Source organism: Paramormyrops kingsleyae, chromosome 3 (assembly GCF_048594095.1).
Source record: "Paramormyrops kingsleyae isolate MSU_618 chromosome 3, PKINGS_0.4, whole genome shotgun sequence".
Classification (NCBI taxonomy): domain Eukaryota; kingdom Metazoa; phylum Chordata; class Actinopteri; order Osteoglossiformes; family Mormyridae; genus Paramormyrops; species Paramormyrops kingsleyae.
In genome coordinates, this window is record NC_132799.1 from 13,662,317 (window position 1) to 13,680,029 (window position 17,713).

A 17,713-nucleotide genomic window follows, 5' to 3' on the forward strand; every position below is an offset into this window, starting at 1 on the left:
CTTCGTAGTGCACACTTCAAAGTGCGCACTACGAATCAGAAAAACCAAAACTTCAAACAAAATATACTGCAAGACAAAATGTCAAATTTGATGTGTGGCCCAATTGCAGTTGACCGGGATGACCTACGGGGATGTAAATAATGGGTGCATCAGAAAAACCCAAACTTCAAACAAGAAAAAAAAAGGGGGACACTGTAACTCCCTACCACTTTCACACAGACACACGGCCAAACTGCTGCTGTTAAGCGTTTATTGGAGGATAGCGTCAGACCCACCTCCTCCTCTTCTCATTCTTAGCTCCAACTTTCTCATTTTCTTTCAGCCTCGCGCAACACAGGGATAAGCTCCAACATCGCTCTCACAATCTCCGAGTCCTTTGCAGAATCTCCAAAGTCCTTATCCGCAACATTTACACGCTCCGGACTGACCGGGACCTTCACACAGTACCGCTCCACAGGCAGCCCCAGCGTACGCTCACACTCCATCAGGTAACCGACCCGTTCAGCTACGCGCTCAGCTCCGTGTTCGGCACCGTCAGCCATCACCTTCATAACACGGGGCTGTTCAGACAAATCACACTCATAAGCACACAATTCACAGCTGAAACGTCATTTCACTCCCCGCAATAGTCAAAATAAAATAAATAATTAAAAATAATAATAATAAAATAAATAATAAATAATTAAATAATAATAAAAATGTATAAATTATTACAAATAAAAACCTCTCTCCCAACATATGGAAATTAACAATGTCACTAGTCGTTGTGTCACCTGGCTCCGCCCCAACCACGCCCCAACCCGCCCCCCCAGTGAACTTTTGACCCGTAACCTTTTGACCTTTAGGTCATAAATCTTTTTGAAAGAAGCCGTATTCTCTCTCTCTCTCATGTACCTGCATTGTCCTTTGTGCTCTAGCTTGGAGTTAAGCTTGTGTTTCTAACAGCAGAGGGCACACAAACACCACTGTATGCAATACGAAAAAAAGGGTAAAATGCATAAAAAAATATATTTCTGGTTACAGTACTAATAATTCAACATGCAGAACTCTAACGTACAAGAAAAAAGGCATGAAATATTGTTTTAATAAATCACAAAAGTACAGTACTGCACAAAAGCCTTATGCAGTCAAAGAAAATTATTTTTAAATGATCTTCATTTTGGTGTAAAGCAACGATATGTCTGTCATACTGTGTCAGCTTAGCCATTTCAAAGCCTTTCCAACAGTCACCCCAGTATTTGCAGTAACCATCTAGCAAACCCGTGTGCTTGGTGCCGCCTGAGGTTTGGGAAGCTAAACTGCATTCGTCTATCCATTCAACAAGTCATCGGTAACTTTTAGCAGAACAGGAGAAATTCTTGCTTTTTTTTTTAAATGTGATACCGATCATTTTCATAAATTCTAATGTTAATCTGAGTATTGTTTTAGCAATTATACACTTACTACCCAGATACATAGCTATAAATATTTTGACCGGGGCACAAGGATGGTGTACACCCTGAACAAGATGCCATGTGATCACAGGGCACAAGGTAGGGACATTTCAAAAGACACACATGTTCACACACTCATTCAGTCAGACTCGATAGGTAATTTATTCTACCTGACAACACTAAGGCAGAGCGAGCAGCTCTCTGACGGCCTGCTGACAGACTGGTCTCGCCGGCCACCAGCTGCGACGCCACACGGCTGCTCCTCCCATTATTGCTACAGTAATGGCTTAATCCTTCACTGCACTCTTCGGCTGGCACAGGGACTCAAGCTGCGATAAACACACAGACACGTGCATCCAGGGCAGGAGATCTTCTGACAAGAACAGGCTGGTGGGTGTTCATCTGTAAAGAAGACACTCCCCACACAATGTGTGAAACCATGGGCAAGATACACAATGACTCAATTATTTTATAAACATGAATGGGTTACGTGGGGTAAACAAACATCACAAACTGTGAAGTTATCCTCAACATCGCATGTCATGCACATGCAATTGATCATGACCGTGATAGTCAGCTAGGTGGAGACCATCAATAGGTTGCACTAAAACATTTTTACGGTCACAGGAAACAAAGCTTAGTGAGCTTTGCAATTGTAATGATGATTCCTTTCCAAGATTATCTAGTATATGTTAAAAAAAAGAATCAGTGTAAAATTTACCATCACAGCTTTTGCAGGAGCTCTGCATGCATTCTGAGATAATCACAATCATTTTCATCATTGTGACAGACTGCATTGGTAGATAAGGTCTATTTGGGTATAATTTATTTTAGGTATATTATATTTTTCTAAAATAAATAAATCACATCAAACTCCTTACATAAAACTTTATTTAAAAAACACTTAAAGCATGGAACTTTGAGTTCACATAAACCTACACTGTTTTGTCTGCATCTTTTCACTGCAACTCTGCATTGTACAGAAATCAGTAGAGGCCATCAATCATTATCTTCTTCCCTCATGTCAAGATCATGACTTATTTTTCTTATGATGTTGACATAGTCAAAGTTTTCCTGAGTTCTCAGGAAAATAAAAATTGTAAATAGTCACTCAAAAAGTGTTTGTCAAGAGAAAGGGTGTGGATTCTGCTAGAAATGCAGGGGGGGGGCGATGTGTACAGGTCACGGATACATTACAACACTAGTGCCCATGATCTGATTATGATTCGCAGCAGGACACCAGCCTTGTCTCCTGGTACGACAGCATAACCCAATTCGGTCCCACTACAAACATCTGGCCTGCATAGACCCCCAAACCAACACAGCTGGCAATAGGCTTGCAGAAACATGCACTGGAACATCTATTTGCCTTTAACAAGGATCCCAGACTAGCATGGGCAGTGTTCCTCAGGCTGGCCAGCCATGCAATCCAGCACAACTCAGCACACACGCGAGGTGTTTACAGAATCCCCAGTTGTCCTTGAAGACCTGGGTCATCGTGCACCTCCGCCTGATGCATTAGCTAGATTGCACCAAGGTAGTCAGGAAAACATCTGACAATGGTCCAAATCTGACCGGTGAAGCTGAGGGTATCTACAGTTTGACGCATAAGGCGACTCGGTGAGGGTGAAGGGACGAGCTTAGAACTGCATGACAGAGATACCCAGAGTCAGCACTGCAGATTCAGCCAACAGGTGGCCTGGATGGGGGGCAGGGCGAAGATTAATGACACAGGCCAACATAATAATGAGACCACAAATATTAATTAATGTCAGTACAACTAAGCATCTGCTATAAAGAGACGACAGCGACCAAAACCCAACGAAGGACGTCTGCTGTGGACCCACAGCCTTTCGCTGTCCAGTCTACATGCTCATCTGCTGCTCAAGTCAGAGGGGATGTGTGACCACAGGGTGTCTACGAGACACACGGAAGCTTAAAGCAATTTCAGAGCAGCCGCAGATCATGAACAGCCAAGGCCCTCAGTTCATGCTGTGTTCGGAGGCAATTAAGAAAGAGAAGCTGCCCCCCACCCCCAGAGACGGGCCTGGATGAAGACAGCACTGGGCTGCACTTTGCAAAGCTGGAAGATGCCTTCATCTGACTAGATTATGTCCGGATCCTACCCTACACAGTTGTATATGATTCATCATACTGGATTCCAGCTTCCATCAAACTAACCTTGCAGTGCACTTATAGAAGGTCACCACAAACAGAAGACTGAATTAGTCACGTTAATGCCCATCTCTTCCTGGCACAGTCATCGAAAAACTTCAGAAACATTTAAAAGTAAAAATGGACACAGGGCCAGCAAAGCCTGCGAGCCCACCAGAAGAGGGCAGTAAGGAGCCACAGTGCAGAGGTGAGCTTTCAAAAGCATCACATAAAAAACATCTCGAAGGACTAAAATCAGAACGTGTTTATGATCTGTGCTCTTGGTGTTTTTACCAATTTGATGTTTACATAAAATTGAATCTTATAATATCCTGCAAAAGTCAATGAATTACGGAGTCATACTGTTTTTTGAAATTGCTTTTCCATACTGTTTTTGCTTTTTCTCGAAGGACCAAGCTATCAATCTATTGGCTTTGGGTGGGCCTTCCTGCCCCGACTGAGTGGTCAATAGGGGGTATGCATGTGACGTCACAGTAGGCAGGATATACTCTGGTTACATCCACTGAGTGGCCAAAACACTGCGGCACTTGGGCATCATTAGAGCCACGAAAACACGTCTAAAATGGCGAAGAACTGTTCATTGTACAAAACAATTTAACAAACAAAAAAATATTTTTACAGACCTCTAAAAACTAAAGAAAAAAAGATAATTGTCACGCCCCGCTCCGTCCGCTCCCGATGTGTGCCACGCCCATCTCATTACCTCCTGTTTCGCCCTAATTGTTCCCACCTGTAGCTCGTTCTGTTACCTAGTCTTGTGTATTTAGTCCGAGTCTCAGTCTGTATTCCCTAGATCTGTCATTGTAGTGTCTCGTTGTGGTGTCCGTGCCTGTCCGTCCCTCCATTAAAACCCACGTTTCCCTAACTCCTTGCTGCGATTCGCCTGCTTCCTTGTTCGCCTCCCCGCCGGCGTGACAGAATGACAGATCTCTCGGAAGATACGAAGCAGCAGTCCGAGCACCGCCGGCTCGGACTGCTGCAGGACTTCGTATACTGGCATGCCCAGCCCGAGGTACAGCAGGACCCGGTAGCCCTGGAGCTGGCTAGCCGGGGTCGGGACCTGCTCCGGGAGGAGCGCCCGTCAGGGCAGGACTACCCCCTGACCAAAGCCCGGAAGTACCTCCGTCGGCTACAACGCCGGCTCGCCAAGCAAAGGGAGAAGCACCAGGAAGAGACTCCGTCGCTCTTCATAGGAGCCTGCTATCTCCTCCCCGCCTTTGAGGACACCGTTGCTACGAGCCTGGCCGGCTCGCATCCGGAGCGTCTGGGGCCAGGCGGAATTCGCGCCGTACTGGACGGCATTCCCCGGGTTCCCAAAGCCCTGAAAGGGAGGGCGCCCACAAGCTCAGCACCCTTCCTGCCGGCTCCGGACCTGCGTGTTCCGGATCTGCCCGCGGCATCACCTGCTGCTGATGCCTCCGCCGATCCGCCCGCGGCTGCGCTGCCTGCTGCCGCCGCCGATCTGCCCGCGGCTGCGCTGCCTGCTGCCGCCGCCGATCTGCCCGCGGCTGCGCTGCCTGCTGCCGCCGCCGATCTGCCCGCGGCTGTGCTGCCTGCAACCCCGCCTGCGGCAGCCGCCGCGATGCCAGCAGCACCGCTCGACTTGCCAGTCCTGCCTGTCTTCTCTGCTGCAGCTGCCGCTGCTCTGCCGGCGGCACCGCCTGCTGCAGCTTCCGCCGCTTCGTCAGCGGCGCCACTCATCCTGCCTGTCTTCCCTGCTGCAGCTGCCGCCGCTCTGCCTGCGGCACCGCCTGCTGCAGCTTCCGCCGCCTTGTCAGCGGCACCTCCTGTTCTGCCTGACCCGTCTGTCCCATTGGACCCGCTTGTCCTGCCTGGCTTACCTACAGTCCCGGTGGCTGGCCGTGTGGAGGCTACGCCCGCCGAGGCGCCCCCTGCTGGCCGCGTGCTGGTGGCGCCCGCCGAGGCGCCCCCTGCTGGCCGCGTGGAGGCTGCGCCCGCCGAGGCGCCCCCTGCTGGCCGCGTGCTGGTGGCGCCCGCCGAGGCGCCCCCTGCTGGCCGCGTGGAGGCTGCGCCCGCCGAGGCGCCCCCTGCTGGCCGCGTGCTGGTGGCGCCCGCCGGGGTGTCCCTCTCTGGCGCGCCCGGAGTGCGCGCCTTTGGGGGGGGGTTCTGCCCCGCGACGGCGCCCCCTGCTGGCCGCGGGAGGGCAACGCCCATCCTGCCGGCACCTGAACTGCCTGTTCTGCCGGCACCGGATCTGCCTGCTGCAGCATCCCACAGGGTCCCGGAACCACAGCCCTGTCTGGAGGAGAGCAGCAGGTTTCGAGTCCTGCAGGAACAGTACTGGCGGGTGGTGGGCGAACCCGCCAGAAAAGACTCCCCGGAGGCAGCTCCGCTCCTGGAGCAACTCCGCAGGGAGTTTGCCAGGGCAGCCCCTGACTCCCCACTCCCACAGCTAGCCGGGGTAGAAGAAACCCTGAGGCAGCCGCTCCTCCTGCGGCGCCTGTCCAGCTGGCCGCCGTTCCCGTCCTGCCCGCGGCCCCGCCTGAGGCCGCCGTTCCAGTCCTGCCCGCGGCCCCACCTGAGGCCGCCGTTCCTGTCTTGCCCGTGACCTCACCTGAGGCCCTGCCTCGACTTCCCCCAGACCTGCTCAGTGTCCCCGAGGAGGTCCCACACTGCTTGGCTGCCGCTCCTTCCTCCGGGGAGGAGGAAGGCCTGGAATGGGATCCCTCTGGGATTGCCCTATGGACCTCCATTGAGACTCCCTCTCCCTTACCCCGGCAAGACCGACACCACCCAGGACCCCGCCTGTCAGTGTCCCGTAAGGGACGGGGACACAGGCGTCGGGCCTGGGTCCCGCCCGCCCTGCCCCCTGGCTCGCCCGTTCGGCCCCTAGCTGTGGCTCGGTGGCTGCCTGCGGGTCCTGCGCCTCGGGGTCGGCGATCGCCGCCGGGTCCCCCCCTGGTTCCTGGGTGCCGGTCCTCGGTCCCGCCTCCGGCTCCCGGTCGGCCGCCTCCGGGCCCCCCTGCTCCGGCTTGGCGTCGGACGGCGCCTTCGCCGGCTCCGGCTGCGCCTCCGCCTGCCGCGGCTTCCCCCTCCTGCCTGCCTTTCCTGGTGTTCCCTCCTGCTCCCTCCTGGTCCCCTCCGTCACTCCCTCGTCCCGTCCCCTTGGTCCCTGGGTGGTCCCCTCCTGCTCCATTCTCCCTCTCCCCTGCGGCCCCTCCGGCCGCTGCCCGTCGCCCGCTTGGGCCTTTTCGTGCTCCCCTTGTTCCTCCTCCCTTTCCGTTCGTCCCGCCTGTTTCTCCTTCTGGTCCCTTTGTCCCTCCTTTTGGCACCCCTGGCCCTTTCGTGTCGCCTGTGGGTGTTCCCCCTGTGTCTCCCTTCTGGGTCTGTCTCTCCGCCTTCCCTGTTCTCTGTCGGGTCCTGTCCTTCGTTTCGTCCCTGTTCGTCTTTTGCGTCTCCGTCCTGTTTCCTGGGTTTGGTTGACGTTCTGTTTTGTCTTTCAGGTCCTGTTCCCTCGTCCCGTCCGTCGCCTCCTCCCTGGCGCGCCCGGTGTGCGCGCCTTTGGGGGGGGGTTATGTCACGCCCCGCTCCGTCCGCTCCCGATGTGTGCCACGCCCATCTCATTACCTCCTGTTTCGCCCTAATTGTTCCCACCTGTAGCTCGTTCTGTTACCTAGTCTTGTGTATTTAGTCCGAGTCTCAGTCTGTATTCCCTAGATCTGTCATTGTAGTGTCTCGTTGTGGTGTCCGTGCCTGTCCGTCCCTCCATTAAAACCCACGTTTCCCTAACTCCTTGCTGCGATTCGCCTGCTTCCTTGTTCGCCTCCCCGCCGGCGTGACAATAATGAATAGCTGTAATTCACAGAAACACCTGGAATCCAGGCTCCAAAACGTGGATTTGCAGTGTTATTTTTATCAATTATGTTGAATTTGAGTAAAATCATAACTAAAGATATATAATGTATTGACTACTCAATTAAATATTTCATTTAGCATCGTTCATTTATATTATGTGTAACTGTAAAATTTTATTTAAAAACATTAATGTTTTTAGATCACAAGGCTCAACATCAAGTAGGGGATGTTTAGTCAGTGTTAGCTAACCAAGATAAACCCAGGTTTTCCTTATAAAACTCCACAAAAGAAGTTTAGACAGATACAGTAGCCAGGTAACTTCAAAAGTTTCTACAAAATATATTGCCAGAAAACCTGATTACTGGCGATGTATAAATGTCCATGATCCACTGGTCCTTTGGGAAGTTGGACGGATCCCTGTCAAGTCCCACTGCCTTTGATTTAAACAAAAGATCATGTTTCACAGTTTCTCTGACTAAAATCAGCCGTGTGTGAAGGGGCATGTTCCGGCGGAAAGGCCCGGCCAAAGCCAGCTGACTGAGAGCTTGGCCCATTGAGAAAAAGCAAAAACAATGGGGAAAAAGCAATAAAGCATTTTTCTTCTCTTTTATTTTTATTACTTTCTTACTCAACATTTATTTCCTTATTCTTTTACATGGCTCTCCTGTGACTCAATAAAGAATAACTCGATTGACAACTAATAGTTAATGAGAATGACCTTGGGCCGCTTGCCAGAGGTGCTTCGACTGCGAAGCTTTCCATTGTTTAATCAACCAGAACAATAAGAGGAAGAATCATCACTATCTCACGGAATGGGTGAAGTCAGCTAGAAGAGTAGGTACAGTAAGGGTTCATAATTCAGCCCCTTAATTATATATTCATTAGAGTTTGAGGTGAAATATGCATGCTGTATTCAATGCAGACTCAGAATGTTAGCCTACCATGTATGGGGAGTGAGGAAGAGAATCATTGACCCTGGATGTGTCTGATGCACAGTGCCCCCTAGTGGGCAGAGGAGTTCAGCTAAGCCTCCAAGAGGCAGAACACACGGCGATTTACAGGAGGAGCCCTGCCTTCGGGCCCTGCCTTCCGCTTCATCTTCCAGGGTACACGGCTGAGTGAGTCACTGTCGAACCTGGCCGTCTCGGCCGCTCCACCCCCGCCCTGCCGGTTCTGACACTGTCTGCCTCCCCCCCCCAGGAGAGACCAGCCCATGGCTGATCCCCCCCCGGCTGCTCGATAATGACTGCGTCGCTGTCATGTCAGCCGTTTCTGCCGTCGATCACAATAAGCCCCGACGCCTCTCCGCTGTGTCTCAGGGCCTCATTTAAACCTCATGAAATTCCAACAGTGAAAAGCATGACATTAGAGCGCCACTCGGGGCCTGAAGTGTGCATTGGAAAGCTCAGTAAAATCCACTTAGGATAGACAGGGCTGCCAACGTGAAGTAAGCTGCCCACATTTCCGTACACGGGGCAGGGGCAAAGCATTCACCGACTGACTGATACTTAGGTTCCTTTTCTGCCGTGTTCCAGAGACTGATTCCCAAATATATATTACAGCTGAGAATGGTCTTTGATATCCCATCCAAGGCAGATGGTAAAAATGGTTTCTCTCCATGGAGCCTCTGTCTGACCCAGCTTCGAGCAGCAGGATGTGTTGAACCACCACACTTCCTGCTCAGGAAAAACTGAGAGAGACAATTTAATTCAGATAAAAAACTTAGCTCCTGGTTATGACAGACCACTTTCATGACAAATACTCTATGGACTTAGCCGAATTGTACCATTCAGTATAGACAGGAGTGCTGTAAGCGGGGGGGGTGGGGGGGAGTTAGGACAATTCCAAGGGCCCCGGAGTGACAGAGGCCCTAATAAATTTGGAAAAACTGGACTGGTCTGGACTGGGGAGCCCAGTGAGATGTGCTTTCATAGGGCCAAATCTTTAGCAATGCCCCTGAGTATGGAGAATGGGGGGGGGGGGGGGGTGCTTTTTATCTAGGGATGCTTCATATCTTCCTATTTGCTACAATGTGCCCTTTGGGCTTTGGCATTCTGAGATGCTCATTCTATTCCCCGCAAACACATATCACTGTCTTTTAGAGCATAACCTCCCCTAAATGGTGTGACACTGTACTGCATGGAGGAATATGCAAGATGGGCACTTTAGGAGAAGTTCGAGATGATTCTCTGGGGAATTCTGTGCTGGTACATCAGCTCGCTCTCGCCTTTTCCCCACACAGAATAAACAGGGACTCCTTCATGACAGCTCAGTCAAAATCAATTTCACAGCACTGGAGCCACATCGAGAATGAATAAAGTATTCAGCAGTGGAGGGTTATAGCCAGAAAAGTTTTAGTACTTCACCAAACAAGAAGAGACAGCTTCCGTAATTATCCTTTGATCTGTCAGATTCAGATCCCCCCACATCGCAATCAAGGTGTGGGAAACAGTCGGAAAGCTATTTCCGGAGAACCGCAACGAGCTCAGATGAGAGAGCAGCTCTTTTTACAGGACTGTTAGCGCCCACGCTAACGCTAATGCTGAGCACCCCCACGCTAACAGAGCACTGCACAGGTCAGGTGTGCTGTGGGTTGCCAGCATGGAGGACAGGAGGACAGAAAGGCACTGAGGAATCAGCACCCGCTTATCACTTACACTGTTCACACATGTATAAGCACCGGCCACTGGGGGGCGAACCTGAGGCAGGCAGTGGCCTTGCCTTCACACTAAGGGTGGCACTACCAGCTTGTGGAGGTGTGGAAGCACAGCAGACTGGCCCCTGTCAGCACCAAAGGCCACTGTGGATCTCAGGGATGCCGGCTCTTGGGCATCTGGCATGACACTCATCCTTCTTACGGCAAATCTATATTATTCCATTATAAAACCTAAACTTAGCTACATCAAAAGTGTTGGGGCAGTTTGCAAACCCTACAGGCTGTTTACAAGATAATAAAACTGTTACATACATGTAAATGTGTGTGCAAACTTGTCTCAAACTGAAAATCCCACACCAGCCAGCTGACCGAAGTTGGCAACCCTGGGATCTGGATGGCTGAGGCCGGTGGGTTGAACCAAAGAAAAGCCCCGCCCACTAGGGACACGATTGGTCTGGGAAAAGCATACTTACCATTTATAAATGGAGGACAGAAGTGTTTGCAGGCTGCTGGGCTAAATGCAGGCATGCATCTGTTCATCCATCTTATTTCCAAGCAAAGTCCCAGGGTGTAATAAAAGCTTGGTTAAGCAAATGCAACCACCCGAAGAGACCAAGCTCCTCACGCAATTCACAGCCTTCGAAACAGGAAGACCCACAATGCATGTCAAGACCAAAGTCCTACTCATCTCTAAAATGATGAGTTATTCTATAAGACAAAGATTATGTAATTTGACAAAACTTTTCTGAAAAGCGATGTGCAGGGAGCTCCAGCAGATCCAGCATTGACTGGGAACACAAATGCCCACGGCAGGGAGCCTCCAGAAATAGTACAAACTGTCTCCCACATGCTGGGGATCCACAATAGGATGAATGCAGGGCAGAAACGGGCCTGAACAGTAACAGCCACCGGCCAGGTCCAGCCTTCTGTGGCGCACAGTGGAGCTCCTTGTGGCGGACGACTGGGAGACACAGAGCTATATGGGACAGCGAGTGAAGGCCACTCCGTCCACAAGTCGACAAAGATCAGGTGCAAACACGGCCAGCAAGCCAGGCTCTGCGCCTCCACCTTACCCCGAACCCTCTCTAGTCACACAGGCAGCCTATTTGTAATGCTACATCTTTAGCATAAATATTAGGCGAGAGACCGCATAACATTGTGTACTGACGACCAGCATCTGTCTGAGCAGATTTGGCCCAAGCTGGAAAAATGCTTATGAATAAGGAGGCATCTTTGGAACTGTCAGTGCCGCCCCTGGTGTACGGCATCACCTCCACATGGGATGAGAATCAACGATGAGTTCATTTTTGCTATGCAGCTTCCTGGAAAGAACAAACCCTTGTCAGTCCCTATGGAAGCTCAGGTGTATCCCAAAGACGAGGTGAGACTGCGAGTGAGTCGGTCTAAGGATTCAGCTCAACAGGGGGGGGGGGGGGGGGGGGGGATGCTAACCTTCAGGCTGGAAGTCAGGGCCTCCAGTATTTTCCGTGACCTCAGCCTTGCGATTTCTCTGCCCCAGCCAGCAGCACGCTGAGCTGAAGCTGGCAAGTCCGCACCGCCGCTCACTGCCTGCTGGTCTGTGATAACCCAGAGTGACTGGAGATTACATTAACCATCATGCCCCACACTTCACCCATTAGACGAGAAGCTCGGGTCATCTTAGTAAGCCATTAGCAGTCAGCAATATCTGAACATGACAGTGCTTGCTGGCATAGTACTGAACTGAACTGAACTTTATTGTCATTCAGACTATAAAGCAAAGAGTGTACAACTGAAGGAAACTGCTTTTTCCCTGGCGCAATGTATAAATAGACATAAGACGCGTGCACGCTATACAACAGCAGATAAACACAGTGGACAGCAGACAGTTTATTCCACATTATAAGAAATATTGCACGTTATATTTCATGTTGTTGCATTATTGCACAGTGTGACAAAAAAATGGTGGTAAAGTGCTCAGTGACAGGAAACAAAGTAATGCACAGAAAAAGCAGCATTTTAAGAGATCTGAGTTCCTGATTTATGTGTTCGAACAATCTGTGTGTGTGTTCAGGAATTCAACGGTCCCAAAAGTCCCAACAGCTCAGTATGTTGCATGCTGATAGATGGAGTTCAGTCTGACGAAACTCCTACTGAGACTGGCCGTCTTGCACCACATGCAGCGGTAGTGTTAGCGCTAGTAGGAAGTCATGCCCTGAATGTCCACATTTAAGAATAAGAGAAATCACCAAACATGTGGTCTCAGCATCTCCAGCCAGGCAGTAGGCAAGTGCTACTTGAATAGGCCAATAACAGCAAGGAGAAGCCTTGACATCTAATCTGTGCCCAGCTTAATCACATGTATATATATATACACACACATACACACACACACACACACACACACACACACACACACGCGCAGAAAGATATAGTCAAAGTAATTTTGTTTTATATGCACACCAGATTTCTGAAAAACATTCTTGATTAAATTACAATAACATTACATTGTCACATGACATATGCACAATGTTACAATGTTGAGGGCACGAGGATAACACACTTCCGGTTTGCATGACCTTACTAACGTTAACTCCTAAAGGGGGTGTCATCCATGAGCAAAGAGTCGCTCTGGAAACAATCTTCTGCGTGAATCGCTTAATATACCAACTTCCATGTAATGCTCAACAGTCACATTAGGGTAATTAAAAAGCAGATAGCACAAACACGTTTTGTTGTTATACTTAAGTTACCGTCCAACTATAAAACGTATTAACCTTGTAAGATATGTACTTTTCATTCTGTAACATTAACGCTTGGTATTAATATATCTCCCTTTACCAAAGTCTATTGCAATAAACAAACGATCTCATATCAAACTTCCTGCTACCATCTGGCATATAATTAATTTCAATAGCTGCTGAGACGTGGAACACATCTGATAGAATAACAAAAGGCAAATTATTATTTGTTGTGCCACGATAAGGATGATGTCCAAAATAAGCCAGGCAAGCAAGCTGCACGGACGACACTCAGACATGCATACCAACTAAATCCAATTAAAGATGCAATGTTCCAGCAAGCACATGATCAATGTGTGGGAGAATATATACACGCGGCTTAATTACTTTACTGTCTTAATTTTAGCTGGCCAATTTTTTTTTTCTAAATTGTTATTCAAATAGTTATGATGTTCAAGGTTACTTTGCAACAAAATATGCGAGGGATTTACAATGCAGACATAGTAAATTTCCATATCCAACACTCTTCCACATGTAACAAACACATTGCACCTTTCATTGTATAACTACGGTTAAAAATATAACATCCATTTACTTACCTGTGAGAGGGTCAAATGAGCCATCCAGTTCCCTTGAGTCCGAGAAGCTTTGATCCAAACTTTTTTCCTTCATTGCGGACTAAACTAATTTGTTCTAGCTGATTATAGGTCTGTACTTACTTGAAGCAATACAGAAAATGCAGCGCAGCGGGAAAAGATTTCTATCCAAGAACCAAACGCAACTCCTCGCCGTGTTAGTGCTGCCGTATCAAATGCTCGTACGTGTTCCGACAGATGTAGAGATGCCAAAATATGATGAAATATTACTGTTGCCTTATCACGCTTATTAACCTTGTAAGGACACTAGCATACAGTTCAGCTCAAGCGGTTTATAACGGTGTGTAGCGGTCAAAGAACTATCAGCTCGTACGAGGTTGTGCATGGTTTAACTCACCTCTGCTCTCAGGTACGCATCACACAATCCGGGAACAATATCATCAAAGTGTCCTTCCATTCAGTCTAAACACCAGGCGTAGAAATGTCGTCAGAGCAGAATTAAAATATGTATATTTCCCGAATCACCGATTGCAGCGATCGCCTTCAGGTCCTCCTATACTACGAGCGACCTCCCCGTACAGACCGCTGTTGGCTTTACGGTCTCGGAAATGTTTCCGTGTTCGGAAGGTAACCCTCTGTTCCAGTCGGCCAGTCTAATTAACGATGGCCATATGGCGAACAATTCATTTTGATAAGTGTATTGCGATGTGACTAAATACATAAATCACCCCAAATATTCAGTACAATTTAGTTCTGTCGTTTGATCAGATTAATTTTCATAAAAAGATTTTAGTCAACTTAAATGTATTGTAATGCACTTTAAACTGAATCCAACTAAATGAAAACAAGTCAAATTACAAAACAATGAAATGCTGAGGGTATACATATCCTTCACAATGACAAGATCACGGGTTTCCCAAAACAATTAATCTTGAAATTTTATGAGGGATTTTACGATGGGGCAGCGCGGTGGCTCAGCATTCGAGTAAATAACACGGCTGCCTCATAATTCGGGGACTGGGGATTTGAACCCAACCTCTGCTCGGTGTGCCTGGTGCCTTTTCTTTAAATGGTATCATTTCATAATTGTTGAAAACGAAGAAAATGTGTATGAAAGGCAGAGTATTATATGACTGAGATTCCGCTGAGCCTAAAAAAGAGCGGACTTGAAAACCAAAAACAAGCAAATTTCTTTGTGTGTTAAGCCAAAATACTTCAGAGCTCATTGCCAATCCACATTTTCCTATTTGGAGACATGTATCTCACCTACTGAAAATTGTAGAATATGCATCATTAACTGGCCAGAGGACAAACACGGGGGTCTGCAATGACATACATAGCTTATATAAACATTTTGCCCTGTGAACAACATAGTGAAGAATGCAAACTGAGCAGTGAACGTAATCTGTTCTGACAAGGAAGGCAAGTCATGATACAGTAAGCAGAGCTCTAGCAGGTGAATTTTAGGAGCCTACAATCTCATCATCCTATTAATATGTATTTTTTTCACCATTTCTTAATTGCAACCTAGGATTTCTCATCGAATATCACTCTATTCTGTCAGAAGAAATGCTTCACGCTGCATGAGTCATTCATTGGACCAAAATAGCAGGTATAACATGCAGCTGTGGGAATCAGAGTTCCAACCATCCAGAAGTATTACCACTATGACCCCTTTAAGACGGGTACGCATCTGACAGCACCATGCGCCGGTAAATAATTGCGTAATCATTCCAAATGAGAAAACCTGTGTGGCATGTTACTATTTTAATGCAAAATATGCTCTTAAACAAACCATTGATTGCTGCTCAGAAGGATCTTTGTTATTAAATTATAGCTCTGGTGAATTACCAATTAGCAGGCAAACGCAGCGGCGAGGGCGGAGATCCACTATTTCCGTAAAGGACTGAAAGTGTCCCCCTTTTGACTTTCCCCTCCTCCCAATCGCGAAAATCGATCCGCGGGGAAACCCCCCTCACCCCTCCCTCCCACAAAATGTACAAGTCAGCCACCCCCCATTCAGTGCCCCTGCACTTGAAAAGTCCGAGCACGTCACTGCAGTTAGCTAATATTCCCCAGAACTAATTGATGAGGGCACCATTAACGCAAAGTTGAACATCATCTGTCCCACAAAGCCTACAGACCAGATCTTCTAGATAGGAACCACAAGGAACACAATCAGCTGCCCATGCAGTTCCGCTTCCCATGTGCAATGGAAGTAAAAAACATGGAATAACAAATTCTACATGGATTTTGCGGCATTAGTGACTATAGTGCCTTCGCCACAGACCTCGAGGACCACAGTTCAAGTCCCTGCCCTGGATCTACCTGTATATAATAATAATAATTACTTTATTGATCCCCGCGGGGAAATTGTCTTTACGCATACCTCAACTTGCTTTTTTTTTTATTTTTTGTAGAGTAAGTTGTCCGCGAAGGGCAGTCACCCGTAGCGGCGTCCAGGGTTCTCTCCAAGTTGTTCTCTCCATGATGTCATTGGGGTTTCCTCCTTGCTAAGGTGAACTAAAATTGCCATATTGTCCATAGGTATGAATATGGGTGTGAGTGGTGTGTGTGCCCCATGGTGATGCATAACAAACTGCAGTGTACTCTGTACATTTGGCGAATAAGCTGATTCTGATGAGTAGGTGCCCCATCCTGGGTTGCCCCCTGCCTTGTGCCTGTAGCTTCTGGGACAGGCTCCAGACCCCCACGATCCTGCATAGGAGAAGCAGGTATAGCGAATGGATGGATGGACATGGTATTCGTTTTGGGTATGTGCTTGGATTTTCTACATAAATTATTACAAATATCAGGGTTTAAGCAGTGTTTGTGTAGTTATGTGATGCAACCATCTGAAATATGAATTAGTGAAGTTCATAAGCTATGTGACACATTCAGCCCTGGGCCACTTAACGTTCTGCACTCTCAGTCTCAACGCTTCAAGCCCTAACCAGTGTGTGTGTACATGGGTATGAAGCAGGACATGTTTGAAAGAGGTTCATTGCTCACAGATGAGATTATGCTGAGCTGAAGGGCTCAGCTACTCCACACATCATATGTACGGTCTTACAGTTTGCTAGATAATGATGCCCTATCATGCATGTGTCATATGCTATCAAACATCTGAGAATAAGCGTATGTGCATAGTAATACCTCACTTTAAGTCAGAAATCGGTTCCAAAAGGCATGACTTAAGTTGAAAAATTACTTAACATGAAAAACCCCTAAAAAACTATTTAGACCCCATATCAGCACCCAATAAGCATTTCCCTTAAATGTATAAACGCAGCGGAACTTGGAGTTATTGGCACCAAATACCAGTCAAATAAGACAATACGTTTTAATTTATAAGCTTTTATTTGATTTAATACAATATATTTTACATATTTTAACATTGCCTGACCAACTTAAGATGATTTGTATTTTTTCTACATACTGTATTTTTAACGTAGAGTCGAATTCGACGTAAAGCGAACCGATGTATGATGAGGCATCACTGTATTATCAATCCACATTACAAATAACCCCCCAGTGACTTAAGTGGTGCCAAACTGAGTAAACGAGACGTACCAAACAGGGGCTCACGTTCCATCCTTCCTCCCATCATGGTCACTGGTTGAGGAAGACGCCTATCTCACACTCTGTGGATCATTTGAGCCTGTCTGAGACACACCTGTGGCTGCGCACACTTATACAGGGCTTTTCGCTCACAGCAGATAGACAAGTGAAGGGTATTTACAACAAAACAGAATGCATTTCTACCTGAAAGGACACTGGAGAAATGGAGCAAACGCTCTGACTTTTCAAAGGACACACCCCCACAGAATGCTGTCACATGGCATAAAACAGAGTGAAGAGATTATGTGACAGGAATCATACTGCTGATGACTGGCCTACTAAATATTTGCCATGATGAGTACAATGTGGAAATCTTACAGTACCAAGCAGGCTTGTAGCCAGAAATGAACTTCATGGGCTGTGCCAAGGGAAAGGCCCGGCATCTGGAGGGGACGACCGGGGAAGGTGTCCTGGGGTCTGCACTGAGGAGGGACCCAGAGAAGAAAGTGACCCTCATGTAGGGTGGCTCATTGTAATAACTGTCTTGTACCCAGGAATTATGCACACCAGCCCTGCTGAGAGGGACATGTCCAACGCATTTTGGGGGATTCTACCCTATCTATATAAATGGTACCAAGCACTATAAATAGGGGCCACCCCACGAGAGCGAACCCATAAAAAAAAAAAACATCTAAATGAGGGGATATATGAAACATTTTCAGCAGTTTCTGCCCCATAAATGCCTTTGAAAGGAGC

At 48.0% G+C, this 17,713-nt stretch overlaps 1 protein-coding gene across 3 annotated transcripts in view; it reads right to left on the bottom strand.

Moving 5' to 3' along the window:
• Positions 1-15,341, bottom strand: part of LOC111849548 (A-type potassium channel modulatory protein KCNIP2) — a 29,594-nt gene extending 14,253 nt beyond the window's left edge. The window contains exons 1-2 of one of the 3 annotated variants that reach the window (XM_023822514.2): positions 15,248-15,341; positions 14,663-14,718 (exon numbers count right to left, since the gene is read on the bottom strand). In XM_023822514.2, the coding sequence (XP_023678282.1) occupies positions 14,663-14,690 (28 nt within the window). In that variant the 5' untranslated portion in view covers positions 14,691-14,718; positions 15,248-15,341. Of the gene's footprint in view, positions 1-13,399; positions 14,064-14,662; positions 14,719-15,247 lie in introns of those variants that run through there. The other 2 variants (XM_072709654.1, XM_023822513.2) reach the window with 2 other exon arrangements.
• Positions 15,342-17,713: the final 2,372 nt, after the last annotated feature.